We start from the raw sequence: 16,696 nt of genomic DNA, 5'->3' as shown, positions 1-16,696 counted from the left end.
GTGACTCTCCAGACAGGTTGCTCGTCCATCACAAGGTAAACTCACATCTCCAACACGCACATTCACCAAATTCATGATGACCCGATGATCCGATGACCCAAACAAGCATGTTCTAAAGGAAAAGGTGATGTCATGGCCGGTACATACCTTCCAGACGAAAGATAACACTGGTGGTGATATCTTTGTTTCTGGCTCTGAAGCGGTGGCCCGACGTCGCAAAGGCAGGTCTTCTTTTTTTTTTTTTTTTTTTTTTTTACTTCAGCTGCACACCGGCTGAGTCTTCAAAGTGAGGTGGCGTCGCCTCCGCCCGCAGTAACGGGAGCGTGAGACGTTCAGACGGCACGGCGGGCTGGATCACGGTTTGGCATGAATGCAGCGGCCGTGTGAAAGTCACAAATTAACACCCCACCGAGTGGAAATCACATCGTAAGAGTGATCAAACCTTGAGTGAATATATACGGTCACTTTTAGTGTGAAAATAGTGACAAAATGAAACTTTTTAAGCATTTTAAAGTAGTTCAAGACGATTTTAGTTGTTTAAATAGAACATACACAGTCTCTGGAGGTAATAAAGCCGAAGCCTAAACATGTAACGCAGCTTCAGTTTTCACACTACAGCAGAAATGAGCCTGTCAAACTCCAGTAAACAAAGGACAGGTGTCCTGAAAGAGTATCTGAGGACAGAGTGGTATTTGTCTCAGTATTACCCCCCTCTGGTGGACAGCCTGCGTGCAGTTCACCAAGACCAGCAGTATTCTCTCTATAACAGTAGAAGACATGTTCTTTTAAAGAAGAAAAACAGATTTCAACTTACCTTTCTTCGTTGCTGGAGAGGATCTGCGTGAAGGTTGCATCTTTTTTTTTTTAATCTCCAGCTTCCTTCAGTCCAAAGACATGCTTGTCAGGTGAATTAGTGACTGGAAATTGACCGTTTTTCTGTGTTTGTCTGGCAAATCATCCACTGTGCGCTGTGATAAACGGAGAGTTTTCAAATAATCTCCTTTGGATAAGATAACTGATGGAATCTAAATGAAAAATAGACTGGGAGGGAAAGATCTACAATGACTAAAAATATTTAAACAACAAGATTTTTTAGAAAATATAAAAAATAACACTATAAACAGTATGAAGGAAAAAAAAACATCGTAATGAGTAAAAACAGCTGAAAATGACTTAAAACTAAAAGAAAATGCACAAATGAAATACAGTTTAAATGTCTTATAGAAACAAAATTTGCTCAAATAAATAAATCCAGCTAAAATAGTCCACACCGCTAAAAAGAGCTGAATTGTAGCTATGAAACTTCATAAATTCAACATAAAATACAGCTTCTGTACAAAGAGCAACACAATATATATCATCTTTATCATTAAAAGTTGAATGTTTTTTAAATTATAATTTTTTTGGGGGGCTCTACAAAAATTCTATTTGTTATAAAAGTGAGAAAAATGTCTTATTTGTTCATGAAGGTTGCAGAAACCTGCACAAGAAACATAATCAATTCAACATGCATGTTTTGTGGATGATGGAAATGAGAATAAACTAAACAGAAACACGCACAGGGAGAACATGGAAACTTTCCAGAGACTTCAGGATTCAAACCTCCTTCCCTTTCCTAGGATTCATATCAGTCAGTTTCTATAAACAAAATCTTTTACTTATTATTCAGCTCATTTTAACAGACAAAACTTTATAAATCCAAAGATCATAAAACGACTAAAATGTAAACAGATCAGGTGATTTTAAACCTTTGACCTCCAGTTGAATCTCTGAGTGACTCACTGACTTTCACTGTTGCAACACAAAGCTCAGCCTTCGTCATCGACACGCAGCTCCTGAAGATGAAAACATTTCCTGTTTTGATCTTCACACTGCAGCCTGACGAGGCTCCTCAACACCTCCTCCTCCTCCTCCTCCTCCTCCTCCTCCCCCTGTACTCGTATCGGCCCGCCTTTGCACTTGCCCAAATATAAACCCAGTTTCCTGGCTGGCAGACAGATTGAAATGGGGAGGAGTCAAACACACCGAGTTCAGATCAGGACAGACTGAAGGACAACCGAGCAGGAAGGAGAAATCCACAGAAAAATAAGACGACGGTAAGGGCATATTGAGCATTTCCCACCGGAGGTACGGTGAGTATTCACTGGGATTTTTACTGGATTCTACCTGTAGCAGGACTCTCAGCTCTATTAATGCACTGCAGCACTAGTAGGCCCTGCTTCAGGCCTGCCTGTAATGCAGATAGTGAATTCAGCAGACAGCTATTTCTTTTTATATATATATATATATTTAAAAATATATATTTTAATAGAGAGCTGTTTGACAGCTGCAGCATAAATCATCCTTTTGTCTCAATATGAGGCTTTTGAAATCTGCTTAGACTTGTGAACGTGGCATGTTTCTACAGTTGTATGTATCTATCCGGCTACCGGTTCCTATCGAAAGCACCATTTTGCTGCTCTCCACGTCTGCAGATGTCGCTCTCTGCTTTGGCGGCACGTCGGGTGCTTGCTGCTGCGTCGTCCCACTCAGGCCACGAAGGCGGCGGTGAGCGTTTCCATCAATAGTTCCACCAGGATCGCGTGGAAATCTCACAAACACAAAGTCTCTGCACCAGTAATAATGTCACACTCGGCAGTTGAACATTAACTGAAAACTGGCACCATCCCGTGTGTGTGTGTGTGTGTGTGTGTGTGTGTGTGTGTGTGTGTGTGTCTCCATAGCAAGGACCTGGAAGATCCTGACCGCCATTCTGGCCGTTCCCGGCGTTGCCGTCTGCATGGCCAACGCGTACATGAAGGCGCAGGCGCACTCACATGAACAGCCGGAGTTTGTGCCGTACCCTCACCTGCGCATTCGCACCAAGGTGAGTCTCGGGCCTCGTCTACGCGACAACGTTTCAAGTGAAAACGCATCGTTTGTTTGTTTTTTTGACGTTTTCGCCACAGAAAAGTTTTGCATCGATAAGGCAACGTTCTGAAAACGATGTCTGTTTCCACGTAAACGGCAGAAACACTGTCGAAACACTGGTTTTCATGTTGGGCCACTAGTGGGTGCTGTTGGTTGTTTTAGTAATGAAACCACACACACGTGCGCACAGAGCACAATACCCTATAAACATTAACAATGGGAGAACACAGACATCTTAAAGGATTGTTATACGGTGACTGTCAAATTAAAAGTACCAAGTCCCAGGAGAATATAGGCTGGGAGTCATGACACTCTGGAGAAAACGTTGTTCTGATTGTTTCTACTGAGACAGAGCATTTTCAAAAAGTTCCATACAGGAACTTTTTCAGTTTTCAGTCGCTCGTCATGTAGACAGACACTCAATATGCGACAAACGTTTTGCATTTTCACTTGAAAACGGACAAACGTGGCCTAAGAGGAGCAATTCATTCACTTCCATTCCTTCAGTTATTCAACCCCCCCCCCCCCCCCCCGGTGTCTCCTTGCAGAGATTCCCCTGGGGAGATGGAAACCACAGTCTGTTCCACAACCCGCACACCAACGCTCTTCCTGACGGCTACGAGGAGTCCCACCACTGAGAGGACCAGTCGCATGTCTGCATGCTGTAACCTCAGAATAGAATTAAAACTGTCCTAGAGACCAAACAGTGCACCCGGACTGGAATAAAAACCTACTGATGTATCACGACCAGTGCAATGTCACTTTTTTCTTAACTTCAGCAGATCTTAAAGGGGACATATCATGCTAAATCCACTTTTTTAGCCCTTAAATGCATTTTGGTGTATATTTAGAGTGTTTAGAAGTACAGAAAAGTTCAAAGTAGTCTCTTCAGGTGCTCCGTTGATATCTTTATATTCTGTTTTGGTCATATTTTGCGATCGGTTTCGATTTTTCTATTCTCTATTACGTTTTTTGAACAATGACGTCACAGTATTCTCAGCGGAACTGCCAAATTAGGACATCGACGTTTCGAGCAATCCGCCATTTTTGTTTCTCGCTGCGATTTTGTAGTCCAACCGAAGTTACGAGAGGATAAGTCGAAATGTTCGGTTGTTGGATGTAGTAACCCACAAGCTTCGTTACACCGTCTCCCAGCATCAGAACCTTTTCGAAGTGCCTGGTTGAGTTTTATTTTTCACAGAAATGTACCCACATCTGTGGGTAAGGTCATTTTTGTGTGCGCGAATCACTTTAAGGACGACTGCTTCAGCAACCTCCGCCAGTATAAAGAAGGATTTGCCGAAAGACTTCGTCTGATTGAGCGGTCAGTTCCTTCTATCTATGGAGACGACGAACAGAGCACTTCGGTAAGCTGTATATAACGCTAAAAAGTGTGATGATAAGACGTCCCTGTCATTGTTTTGTTAGCATTAGCAGTTGCACCGTCTTCATATGTTAGCGCTGTGTGCTCGTTTTAGATTATAATGTAACTTCTGTGTTAAATAGTCGTTGTAATACAGGCAGTATTGTAGTAGTGGGCATGGATGGAGAAGTTAGTGTAAATATAGTAACACACCATTGCGTTACATCCATATGAAGACGTTGTTCTGAAGGTGCATCATCGTCATTTTCATCTCGCTCCGCCGGGTCCGACTCTGGCTCCAACATGTATGGCTGGATGGACAAATCTTCCGTTGTTGACATTTTGTAAATAATGTGTGAATATAAAGTTTCTGCGCCGCTAGATAATTGTATCTGTTCTATCAAACTACAAAGATGGCCGAACAGGGTGACGTTGAACCGAGTGTCACCTCTGCAACCTGGAGAGGAGGCGGGGTATGAAGTGTCTCATTTGCATTTGAAGAGACCGCCCCAAAACGAGTTGCTCTCAGAAGCGCATCAGAAAAGGGGTAGAAAAGGGGCCTGTGGAGCTCTAATAATGAGGAATTCAGACCCAAGCATTGCAGTTTCGCGTTGTATAGACCACAACTGTATGATTTATATGTAAAAAGGAAGGATTTAAAAGCATGATATGTCTCCTTTAACAGATCAGTGGTTTTCTGTCTTTACAAACAGCGAACACGGCCGCTCAACAACATACAAAATAAATTAGACCATTTGTTGTATTTTTGGACTCCGGCGACGTAATTTCTGGAGATTTTACGGCATTATGAAATTTTACTTTTCTTTGCAAATTTAAACCGGGAAGTTATGTAGAAATATATATTTAATTAAATAATAAACATCAGGCCCGTGGGCCAAAACCGGCCTGCAAGAGTCTCCAACCTCCGCCAAGCGAACATTTTTAAATATTTCAAAGAAAATGTAATTTTTCTAAAACATATTTCTTGTCACGACACTGAGACCTGAGCTGAGAGATCAGTTTCTACCATGAAAGCCAACCAACTCACGGCTATCAAACTGGCCTCAAAGTGACGCTGTCAGGGTGAGTTTGTAAAAACACCCAGCATGCAACAGTTACAGCAGAGGATTTTGGACATTTAACTGTATTTTGCACCAGAACTTTTCATTAAAATGGGTTTTATGTTGAGATTGTAGTCATTTTCTGCAGTAATTGTTAGGTTTTATGATAATCTAGACATTTTCATCACATATATCCTGCAACACATCAAATAAAAACTTCAAAAGGAGTCATAATATTATTTAGAGTTTCCTCCATTTGAATATTGGATCATAGGAGCTGCATTCAGAATCTGCTGTGTCTGTGTGAGCTGGACTGGCTCCGCCCACACATTCCCATCTTGGGAAGAGGAGGAAGTACTTCCTCTCGTGGTGCCATGTGCCAGAGCAGAGCTGCCTAATTGTGGAAGGAGTCAAAGGGAGGGCCTACCTTGATTGGGATTGGCTAAACCCCCGATGACACTATATCGGGTTTGATTTCTGATTGGCTGGTTGGAGCAACACACTTTTTAAAACCTGAAACAAGCCAGGGAGAGAGAGGACAGACTGTCTTCACTTCTGGGGTGTCGTTCCAAGTACGAGGATGATTAGTACTGTAAGAAAACCTTTAGAAAGTGTATTTTTGCCAAATATGAGCTCTTCAAAGATTATGGCTCGATTCTAACGGTCCGGCCAACTCTAGATGAAACTGCACCGTATGTGGCCTCTGGACTGAAATGTGTTTGACAGCCGTGCCCTAAACAGAAAGAATAAAGTTGTAGTACAAGTCAGCTGGTTTTAAGCAAAGGAAAGCATAAAAGTGATTTTAGATTGTGTTTAAGGAATTTCATGTCGTTTGTAATTTTAGGAAGAGTTGCTTGAGAAATGAATGTATCATGCGTCTCACCTTATCTGGAAGTGAGCATCGGGTGTAGATTAGAATATAAGCATACAAACAACCAAACAAGAAAAACACAGCGGTGCTCCAACAATATATTCAGTGTCATAAATGTACATGACAGGTGAATGTTTACTCTGAATATCTGTTATTATCTCTATGTACAAAATAAACAATTGGCTGCGAGATCAACCCTGATTATTCCAGCTACATGACACACATATATATATATATATATATATATATATATATGTATTTATGTTTTCCAGATTAGAAAAACAAAAATTCTAATGAAAATTACAATAAATGCCGATGCTGTTAGAAGTTAATCTGGCATCAGCGAACCGGAACAAGTTTGTCATGCTTTAACGGGCGACGATATCAACACGCAAAAGAAATGAGAGTCAAAACATGAAAATAAAGTTGTCACTTCTGTGTGGCGGAGGTCAGGCAACCGTGCCGTTATGTTCACTGTGTTTTCATTTTTAAAAAACAAAACGGGGGGTGTGAGGGGGGGTGTAGCTACTATAGCAGCTCGTTCAGTTCAAGCGGACGGCTGGAGTCAGTCGGCTCAGTTGTCTGGCTTTGTTCAGCTCAGAGCGCCAGACACCAGAGCCAGCACGTCCTGGATGAGGGTGTCGGTGCAGTCGGCCTCCCTGGCGAGCCGTCGGAGGCAGGCAGCGGCGGCGGCGGGGGAGGGGAAGGCCCGGGGAGAGTCCTGGCGGTTCAGCAGCAGAGCGAGGCAGGCCCGCCGCAGCGACGGGAAGCTGTAGCGCTGCGAGAACCAGTAGACCTGCGGAAGCAGGGCGGACAGGGCCGCCGCTCCAGCGCCGCTCTGAGGGGGAGAATCGGCGTCCGCCAGCTGGGCTGAACCTTTACTCTCACTCTTTGGTATCGACGTCGGCTCCTCTGGACAGACCGATTCAGGAACGGGAGCGGCACTATTGATTTTTGGCCCCGATCCGAGCAGAGACACTTTCTTGCGCTCGGTCGGTTGAAGAGGAGCGTTCATTTTCTTCGTCTGTCCGTGTGAAACCTCAGCTTTCTTATCAGACCCAGTCAGTTCGAGCTCGGACGTTCGGGTCGCCAGGTTCTCCTCGGCGGACTCGGGGCAGTCCTGGTCCATTTTACACGAGGTCTTCTCAGCGCGGTCCTCCGTTGCCTTCGCGGCGGTGGACACGAGAAGCGACACGCAGAGGTCCTCTAGCTCCCTCTGCAGCTCGTCCACTAAAAACCTGCAAGCTCCCATCATCGTCTCCCCCAGGAGAGTCTTCTGGAAACGCAGATCTTCTGCCGAGTGCTGCGTCTGGCAGAAACTCAGTCCATCGCGCAGCAGCGCGTCTAAAACCTGACAGCGTCCTCCGCTCTCCGCCTCCCCGGCGAGTCGACAACCGTGCAGGTAGTGCAGCACCGGCAGCAGCATGCCCGTGCTGACGTCTTTGATGCGGATTGCTTTTTCTGTGCGACCCTGAGCTTCTTCGAAGCCGCCTCTCAGCAGAGCCCTGAAGTATTCCGATCCCGCTCCTTCTGCCCCCTCCACCCCGGCTACAGCTTCCCCGCTGGCCGGGATCCGGCTCCCGTCGTCCAGCAGAAAGAGCAGGTCGAAGCCGGCCGTGCTGTACGGACACGCGTCGGCTAGTCGAGCCTTTTTCGAGGGGGGAGGTAAAACTCTCCCCGCTTGTGACGGAACCCTGAGCGGACTCCAATGTTTTTTGCCGAGCTCGGTCTTGACGGACGCCGTGAGAGCGCAGAGACATCCAGCCAGCAGGGAGAAGTACAGCGAGGGCAGCTGGGAGGTCAGATTTAAATGTGGTGTGTTGAACAAGTCAGACAGCACTCTTTTAGAGTCACCCGAGGGCCCTTCATCATCATCAGCATCATCATCATCACAGCCAAGGGGCTGCAGAGCCAAGAGCAGCCCGCCACTGTCCAGAAGAAGTTTCTTCAACAGGGATTTGTTGCTGGTGGAGGAAAAAAACCTTTATAAAACTAATTTCCATTGGTCAAATATGAAAGTCTTATTGAGGTTAATCATACAAATACAAATGTGTAACATGCTTGTAAATCCGGCCTGTTAGTACTGGAGGCTCCTATAATATAGAGTACAAGGCAGCAAAGCTTTTTCTCTGCTTCCTGGTCGTTCCTGGATTTTCTAACTGTCTTCAGTTGTGAGAGGTCGCCGTCAAAGCGACGACAGGAGATAATTAAAAGGGGTTCAAACTATGTGAATGGTTCTTACGTTTCATTTTAATGAGGTATAACGACCTCATTTTCAGGAGATCACAGAGGCAGCTTGTTTAACATTCAGTAAACACGCTGCTGTGATACAATTGAGACAAAAGAAAATTACTCAGGAAAAGACTTTAAACAGCAGATATGAATTCTTCCAGCACCTGATCAGTGTAAAACACCACTTTTAAGTATTACAACTAAAGTGAATGCAAAAAAAAGTTTGTCTTCTTGTATTTGCATGTATGTTGTATGGTGTGTGAAGGCTGACCTGGTGATTAAAGGCAGACAGAGTGCACAGTTGATCTTGTCGCTCTCCGAACCCGACAGCATCACGTGTGCGACGACGCCGGAGCCGAATCCAGACTCGCACTGGACACGCAGGTTATTCAGCAGAGCGACGCCTGGAAGAACAGCACACAGTCAAGTCTGATCCAAACACGGATTATTAAAGAGACAGCAGCTCTTTTTTCTTCCCTGGTGGTGTTAAACATGAACCACTTTTATAATACAACAAACTGTAAAGGTCGTTTGTATCAGACTACTTAGGATCGTCAAAAAACTGTTAAATGATTATAAACAGACGTTTTTCACAGTTTTTCTTGCCGACAGATGAGGGAGTTGATCCAGATTATCTACCATATTTCTTCAGATAAATATCATCTATTAGAATGTGTCATGCACAGGCTTCAGTTCTTTGAAATGATGTCAAGCACGTTTGCAAGCTCTTGCAAAACATTAAAGATTTTTTGAACAATTGTCGGGTATTGTGATGAGAACCTTCACAATTTTCCGCAGACTATCGAAAGAGTGAAATTGTATTTTTTTCGTATTCTTGTATAAATGATGCTCACATGATATCATTTTAAAGCTTAACAAAAAATAATATAAAACCTGAATCCAGTTCAAGAGGATTAGTAGGAAAACTTTTGCTGGTTTCACCAGGAGTGACGCAGACATGCAATACAAACAGCACAAGTAATATTTTTGTCGTCGGAAACAGCAAATAACTACTTTTTTCTGTCTCTTCCAAGCTTTGTCTCCTGCCAGACAAGCATGTTTTGATTTAAAAGTCTTCACTTTTATCATAATTTTTCCTCAAATCATTAAAAAGGAATAAACACATGCAGGGGAAAGACATCCCACTGAGCCCCTGATATTTTAAAATGTATTTTAGAACAATCACAATATGACGACAGGCTTTCTGGGAGGCGTTTCCTCTCGCTGTCTTTCTTACCGAGCTGTTTGACTTTAGCTTTCACCCGGTCCGTCTGCCGGTCTTCCCCCTGCAGGCCTCCGTCTCTCTGGCACAGGAGATGCTGGATCAACCCGACCGAGCCAGTTCGGACCAGCGCCTGCAGACAGTTGGGGTTGCAGCTGAGCCGGCAGAGCATGCGGACGCATCGGCTGTTGGGGTCCTGGTGCTGGGTGAGGTAGAGCAGCAGGCCCGACATCACGCCCGAGGTGATGAGAGCGGCGCTCGGGTCGGTGGCGTGGGAGAAACGTGACAGCAGCAGCAGGATGGGAGACTCAGGCGTCCACGGTTCTGGGTGGTAGGGGTGGTACGCCGCGGGGCGCGGCGCCGACGGAGGAGCGTCCAGTGTGACTTTGGTCAAACAAGCCGTTGAGCTCACTCGGTGCCTCCGTCTGTGTGGAGACGAGAACTTCGTGGGGGAGACGGGTGTTTTAACGGGAGGTGGGAGGGGGTAGGAACCCGGCTGTGGGGGGCAGGATGGCGGGGTGGAGGGGGGAGGATCTCTGCTCAGAGGTGAGGAAGACTGAGAAGAAGGGTGGGACGACTTCTTAGGAGCAGACGACACAGGAGGAGCGGCTGAAGATGCGTTTTTAAGAGAGGCGTTGGAATGAGGATGAGGAGAAGAGGTTTGAGGGGATGAAGACGGCGGCATCTGAAGAGCTCCCCATTCGCCCTCAACACCAGACGAATCCAGCAGGTCTCCCTCAGAGGATATCAACCCTTCGGACACCAACCAGGACCTGGAGAGAGCAATGGAGATACGAGGAGTGAGGCGTGACCAGGCAAGAGGACTCAAAGCAGGGATATCCCACCTCTATAAACCAATGTTGCATTTTTACCCACCTGAGACTCTGAAAGCTGGACGATCCCTGCTCCTTCCCGGCTTCCTCCTTCTTGCAGCCCTCTGGAGTGGGAAAGTCAAAGGAATCAAAGCAGGAGGAGGGCAGGAGTTCAGCGGGGGACATGCTGGAGGAGAGGCTGACGTCCATCTTCTCAGCCGACTGTTCCTCCCCTCTGGTGAGCTCCACCAGCCGTGCAACCAGAAGAGGCGCCAGCCCCAACTCCTGCAGCTGCTCAATGGCGGACTCATCGAAAACGAAGTCCACGCAGGCCATGATGGGCAGCCGGGAGAGCGTGTTGCTCTGGTGGGCAGACAGAGAACTAATCAGCGCCTCCAGCCCTCCGCTCTCCTTCACTTTGGCCCGGTTCACTGCCTCCTTGCAGCACAAGCACAGCGCCTTGAGGAAGACTCCCGACTTCAGCGGGTCCTTCTTCACCTCCTCCGAGAACTTCGGGATGACGCCCAACGATCCCACCAGAGGGCGCAGGCTGCCCTGGGAGCACATGTTGGCCAGGGTTTTCAGCGCCAGCTCCTCGAAAGGTTTGCCCGACTCCGCCGTTGCCATGACGCCGAGCTGCGACAGAACTCCTGAGCGCGACACCTCTCTGGCACACTCGACGCCGCAGCCCCGGGTCAGCTCGTGGAGGGTCCGCAGGGCGGCCCGCCTCAACGCCTGAGGGTATTCTGGTGCAATGAGGGGGGCGAGGGCAGTTATGGCCCCCTGGGTGAGCAGCGAGAGGCGATTGGATTGTGTGTCTGCCAGGTAGAGGAGCGCCCGGGCAGCCGACTGAGCACACTCCAGTTTAGGGCAGTTGTCTCTGGGCGGTGCAGCAGTGGGGGAGGACGGGGCCGAGGACAGAGACATACAGAGGAGGAGGAGGAGGGGAACGCCGCCTGAAGGAAAATGAAGGGTTAATAGTAAACATCGGCGTTTCATCATTTTGATTTCACTTTGGCTTTGTCTGCAAACACCAGTTTTAAAAACAGCTGGAGTTTCCGAAAACGAGTAAAATAGTACTTGAAAATACTGAAAAATAAAAACAGGAAAAACATCTAAAATGGCTAAAATCACTTAAAACATTTAAAAAGGGTTGAAATTGCTGATATAGCCAAAACTGTTCCAACAATTATGATATACACAGCGTCTATAAATAGATAAATGGTTGAAGTAGGAAAAAGTAACAAAACAATTTGCTAAAAACTGCAAACCTTTTTAGGGAATATATCCAAGTTGGGGCTTTAGTATGTAAAGGCATTTTAATAATTGACATGTTTTGCGGCTTGAGACAAATTGAATCTGGAGGGAAAATGCAAAAAACATCTCCTTTGGTCATAAAGGTTGCCGAGTCCTGTTCTAGTCACTTTTTGTCTTTCATGGTGACGACATTAAATAAATGTGTCTTAAGTCAGGGATGTCAGTGGTGACCAATAATTCTTATTTTATGACGACATGAGACTCACCAGCAGAGTGGATGAGTACAGAACTCTCTGGATCCATGGCCAAGTTCCCCAAAGCCCGGGCGGCCCGGTTCTGAACCGTCTCCAGGGTGACGCTTCTCTTCAGGACGTCCACTGAGACCGAGAAGAATGGCTTTTAAATCCACAAGTATTTGTGACGGTATAAATACACTCACAATTGTAGGAACAAACATGTTAAAGTTACTTTACTCCAAATTTCCTGGTAAGAATTGGAAGAACTACTCACCTACAACGTTGATCCCATCAAGCTTTCGAACCTGAAGAGGAAGAGATTGAAGATGTTAGTAGCTGTGGTGAGTTCTCGGGTTGTATTCATCATGTGGACGGGAGCAGAGGACACGTTGGTCCAGGATGGTGTGACTCGGGTTGTAGAGCATCTAGTCTTTAAATCCCATGATCTATCATCGGAACCCCAATCTACCCACTCAGGTGTTACAGTGTCCTAAGAACATTTTTCATGTTTAAAGACACTAACAATACTATTTTTGCCTTCTGGGGTCCAGAAATCTTGCTAAACTAAACCACATGTGATTGAAGTTGTTTTAATTGGACACTGCAGAATGTTGGCATTTTTGTTCATATCGCAAAACAGCAAATGGAGGCAGAGCTTGATAAGGCAGGCAGCTGCTTGAAGCCCCAGGCCACTAGGGGGCCCCCAAGGGCTGTCAAACTTTCAGCTCCCTACCCTTTTTGTTCGTTTCAAATTATTTATAAACATGTTTAATGCTTGTCAGTGGGCCCCAGCACACTCAGGAATCGCCACTGGCGTCAAACAATTACATTATTAAAAACTTAAACAGGTCATATTAGGCTAAATTGACTTTCTAATCGTTTTCCAATTGTATTAATTGTCCCCATACCTGGAAGGACGCCCCAGAAGTGAAGAAAGTCTGTCCTCTCTCTCCCTGGCTTGTTTAAATTTTTAAAAAGTGTGTTGCAAGCCAATCACAAACCCTATATAGCGTTATCGGGGTTTAGCCAATCACAATCAAGGTAGGCCCTCCCTTTGACTCCTCCCACAATTAGGCAGCTCTGCTCTGGCACATGGCACCACGGTCAGACAGTCACCCACAGCAAGTTTTCATTGGAGGCTGGGTCATTTGTTTAGGGTTTGCATCTTATTCCTGTTCCTACATGGCTCTTCTCCAAGTGTAGAAAGACATTCTCATGAATGCACTGTGATTAGAGTTTTGAAGTGTAAGCATACATGTGCCAAAATAGATTAAAAGGTTTATAAGCGGACGCCGTTAACCAATACATTATTATTGAAAAAGCCAAAAGTCCAAAATGTGGTGGGACAATGTGCAAAAAGCAATGATGCAAACAGTTAGACTGCACAAACCAACTCTTTCTTTTTTATATATGTTTTCATGGTAACTGTGATGAAGCCCACCTCTACTCGTGTCTCCAGCTCCGTGCAGCAGTTCCCCAGGATGCTGAGAGCCAGGTCCAGGGTCTTCCTGGGGCACTGGGGCTGTTTGAGCAGCTCCAGCAGGGGCCGCAGGCCGCCCCGGCTCCTGAACCTGGCGATGCCAGCTTTGTCCCCCTTGGTGTGCTGCGTCCTGACGGCGACCAGGGCCTTCCACTGGGACACCCGGGACCTCTTGTCCATGTCTCTGCCTCGGGTCTCATGCCCGGGGTGATCGGTCCCGGAGGGGGCAGGTTTGTGGATGTGAGCCAGGCACCAGCTCAGGGAGGACTCGGGGGACCCCTCTCCGGAGGGGACCCTGGAGTGTTTACAACTAACCTGCACAGGTGGTGCGGCCATGATAGTCTGATGGATTAAAACTTTCCCAAAGCGAATCCAAGTCTCTTTAAAGTTTTCCCCAAGATATTACTAAAGTGGAGTCGGAAAACTACAGGTACCAGCATTATGAAGAAGACCGTACCATCTGACCGCCTGACGCCGCGGTGACCGACGGGAGATGGAGTTCTTCGAGCTCCGGTCCGCGCTCCGAAAACAGGCCTACATCGTTCACAAGGCCCAACTAAAGCCGCTCTAACTAAATAACGTGTTTCTGCTCAATGAAACATATCTTTGCTCGTCAAGGGACGATTTAAATCTCTACTTCATCCATGTTTTGTTACCACTGGCCGAATAACTTTGGTGAAACAAAATGGAATCGCGTCTGTTAGCCGCTAACGCCATCTTTAGCCAAACAACAAAACGGGGGCGGTTAAAGGGAAGAAGCAGGGAGTCCGGGGGAGGGTCGATTGAGAGGATTCTGGGATTTGTAGTTTAAATTCATTAGACGTTCATCGCTTTCATCTCGTTATAAACCACATTTCCCGTCACAGTGATGAACAACGATACACGTTGGTGGGAGTGAAGACTTTAGGGATTGTAGTCCAATTGACAGCGCGTGTAACTGAAAAACCAAGTAGTGTCGACGAATAAGGACTACAATTCCCAAACTGACGACTTCCGTTGTTATAGTCATCGCTTTTCTGGACGCGAGAGAACGCATCGGTGCCTCTGAGAGGTTGTTAAATTCCGCGATAGACACACCAACGTTATTTTAAAACAAAAAACAAGTTTATCTGCTATGTTTGTGACTCAACCGGCATGGAGGTGATTGATGCAATTGTGATTCAAAACAGTGAGGTGGAGGCAAAGGAGACGGTGGTGTGCAGCCTTGACACGGATAAAACCAAAGCAGGTTGGTCCAAACAGTCTGAAGCAGGATTCAGCGCATGAGGGCCTGATGAGTCCCTGTGACACATCAGAGCCAATCAATGTCAGTCACATTCATCAGAATTATAGATCATCTGGGTGTTTACAGCTTCAAATCAACCAGACACCTGGCGCTTATTATAAATGATCAAACTTGGTGTAGAAAGTCTAAATCAAGGTCATTGATTCATCAACATGATGCCCCTTTGTTTTCATCCCTAGAATTTATTTGGACACTGCAGGCCACGTGGCACCTGGTCAACACCCGGCTAGAAATGGATCAGGCGTTCGACCAGCCCGTGTGCAAGAAAAAGAAGCTTTGGGAGATGGTGGCAGAAAAGGTGAATGCGAAGCTGAGGGAGTCGGAGGTCACGGACGTCACGGTGAAGGCCTACGAGTGTGACCTCAAGTGGAGGAACATGCTGGCCACCTACAGAAAGAACGCAGAGCGGGCCAAGAGGCTGGGGGCCGTCGGCGTCCACTGGGAGTTCTTCAAGGCCATGCACGAGGTCCTGGGCAAGACCAGGGAGGAGATCGAAGCCCAGCGCAGGGCCAAGCTGAGCGGCACTAGAGTGGGCAAGGCCATAGCCAGCAAGAGGTTCACCCCGATCCTGCCCACGCCTCCAGCGACGGCGTCGCCCTGCCCCGCCCGGCCCCCTCAGGACGTCCTGCAGCTGTACATGGAGCTGCAGGAGAGGAAGATGAACATGTGGGCCCAGCAGAGAGCTCTGGAGGAGAGGAAGATCGAGGCCATCAACAACCTGGCCCAGGCCATCTCCAGCCTGGCTCAGAACAACAGCGCTCAGACACAAAAGGACGACTGTTAGGCCGCATCAGACTCGCTGCTGAACTTTGATCTGTGCTGTTTGTCCAAACCAAAAACGTTTCTGATAATGCAGAAAGAGGAAAACTGGTGTTTTTATAGTCTTCATATCAAGATGGGTCGTGCTGTTACTGTTTTTGGAATTTATGTGGACATAGATCCAAAAATAATTTATTTTTTTACTAAATCTAAAGGTCAGTAATGGTTTGCAGAAGTTTAAGAGCACAACAAATCAAAAATATCACACACAGAGCATATCTGAACCACTGCAGTGTCCAACATAGGGATTCTTTTTTTTAAAGATCTTTGCAACTACAGGTAATCCTAAACAAGCAAAATCAAATCAACTGATGCCATAAAATACTTACAATGTTCTTTATTATTACTGAGATGAATATATTGCTGCTGCCTGTGGACTGGAATCAACAAGGGCATCTAGTGGTCAAAGTAGGAACTGCAACACTACATTGTTTACTGGAAGTTCATGATGGTTTTTTAGAAATACTAAAATATACTAATTCTTGTCAGTTTGTCAGAAAAACTGCACTTAATGTAAATGCTTTCCATTGACACAGTTGGAATCAATCCTGTTGAAAAAGAAATACTGTTGTGACAAGGTGAGTTTTATTCATTTTAGTTTATCCAGTTCAAGGTCCAGGGATGCGGGGTTCAAGGAAATCTAAAGACTTAAATTGGGGATATTTTTTTAATGTACTTTTCTATTCCTGAAAATTTAAACCTCTTCCTTGTAAAGTCATTTTATTGTAATATTTTAGCATGAAGAAGGAAATAAACCTGCAGATATCAAGTTGATACCGAGTCAAGTTACTTTGGATGTATTCGGTAAGTAAAATTCCACAATCTACATTTTACTCACGTATTAAAGAAAAAGCAAGAATCTAAAAATATCAATTACAGTAATCTGTTGCTTTCTTCCCTGATGTCTGGTGCACTTAATCTATATTTTTAAAATGCCACATTCATGTATAATACCTCTATATTGTATGTTTATTATTAGCCTGAGTTAGTTAATTTACTTCGTGACTGGAAACCAAATAAATTCATAACAAATCCAAATTTGAGCCATCTTTGTGGCTGTTGCTTTGCAATACAGGAACTTTGCATTAAACTGTCCTTTCTTTGTGCTTCTCATTGGTGTGAATGTGACTATGAAGTCTAATTTAAAC

At 45.8% G+C, this 16,696-nt stretch overlaps 3 protein-coding genes across 4 annotated transcripts; 2 read left to right on the top strand and 1 right to left on the bottom strand.

Annotated features, from left to right (window-relative positions):
• Positions 1 to 1,977: 1,977 nt before the first annotated feature.
• Positions 1,978 to 3,937, top strand: cox6a2 (cytochrome c oxidase subunit 6A2). Of its 2 annotated transcripts, none has more exons than XM_080486955.1 (4): positions 1,978 to 2,096; positions 2,475 to 2,547; positions 2,724 to 2,866; positions 3,459 to 3,937. In XM_080486955.1, the coding sequence occupies exons 2-4, from the start codon at positions 2,475 to 2,477 to the stop codon at positions 3,546 to 3,548; spliced, it is 306 nt and encodes a 101-aa protein (XP_080343081.1). In that variant the 5' UTR covers positions 1,978 to 2,096; the 3' UTR covers positions 3,549 to 3,937. The 2 variants fall into 2 exon arrangements, with proteins under 2 accessions (XP_080343081.1, XP_080343080.1); XM_080486954.1 differs by having other exon boundaries at positions 1,986 to 2,096; positions 2,408 to 2,547.
• Positions 3,938 to 6,796: 2,859 nt separating this feature from the next.
• On the bottom strand, positions 6,797 to 13,891 carry armc5 (armadillo repeat containing 5). Its single transcript, XM_080486953.1, has 7 exons — positions 13,406 to 13,891; positions 12,239 to 12,269; positions 11,995 to 12,105; positions 10,536 to 11,427; positions 9,675 to 10,432; positions 8,709 to 8,841; positions 6,797 to 8,169 (listed from the first exon to the last, which is right to left on the bottom strand). The coding sequence occupies exons 1-7, from the start codon at positions 13,778 to 13,780 to the stop codon at positions 6,798 to 6,800; spliced, it is 3,672 nt and encodes a 1,223-aa protein (XP_080343079.1). The 5' UTR covers positions 13,781 to 13,891; the 3' UTR covers position 6,797.
• A 554-nt stretch (positions 13,892 to 14,445) lies between these two features.
• Positions 14,446 to 16,632, top strand: LOC308124921 (uncharacterized protein). Its single transcript, XM_080488315.1, has 2 exons — positions 14,446 to 14,672; positions 14,909 to 16,632. The coding sequence occupies exons 1-2, from the start codon at positions 14,579 to 14,581 to the stop codon at positions 15,511 to 15,513; spliced, it is 699 nt and encodes a 232-aa protein (XP_080344441.1). The 5' UTR covers positions 14,446 to 14,578; the 3' UTR covers positions 15,514 to 16,632.
• Positions 16,633 to 16,696: the final 64 nt, after the last annotated feature.

Source organism: Lipophrys pholis, assembly GCF_963383615.2.
Source record: "Lipophrys pholis genome assembly, chromosome: 19".
Taxonomy (NCBI): Eukaryota; Metazoa; Chordata; class Actinopteri; order Blenniiformes; family Blenniidae; genus Lipophrys; species Lipophrys pholis.
Note: the sequence above shows the minus strand (reverse complement) of the source record. Positions and strands in the feature narration are given on the sequence as shown.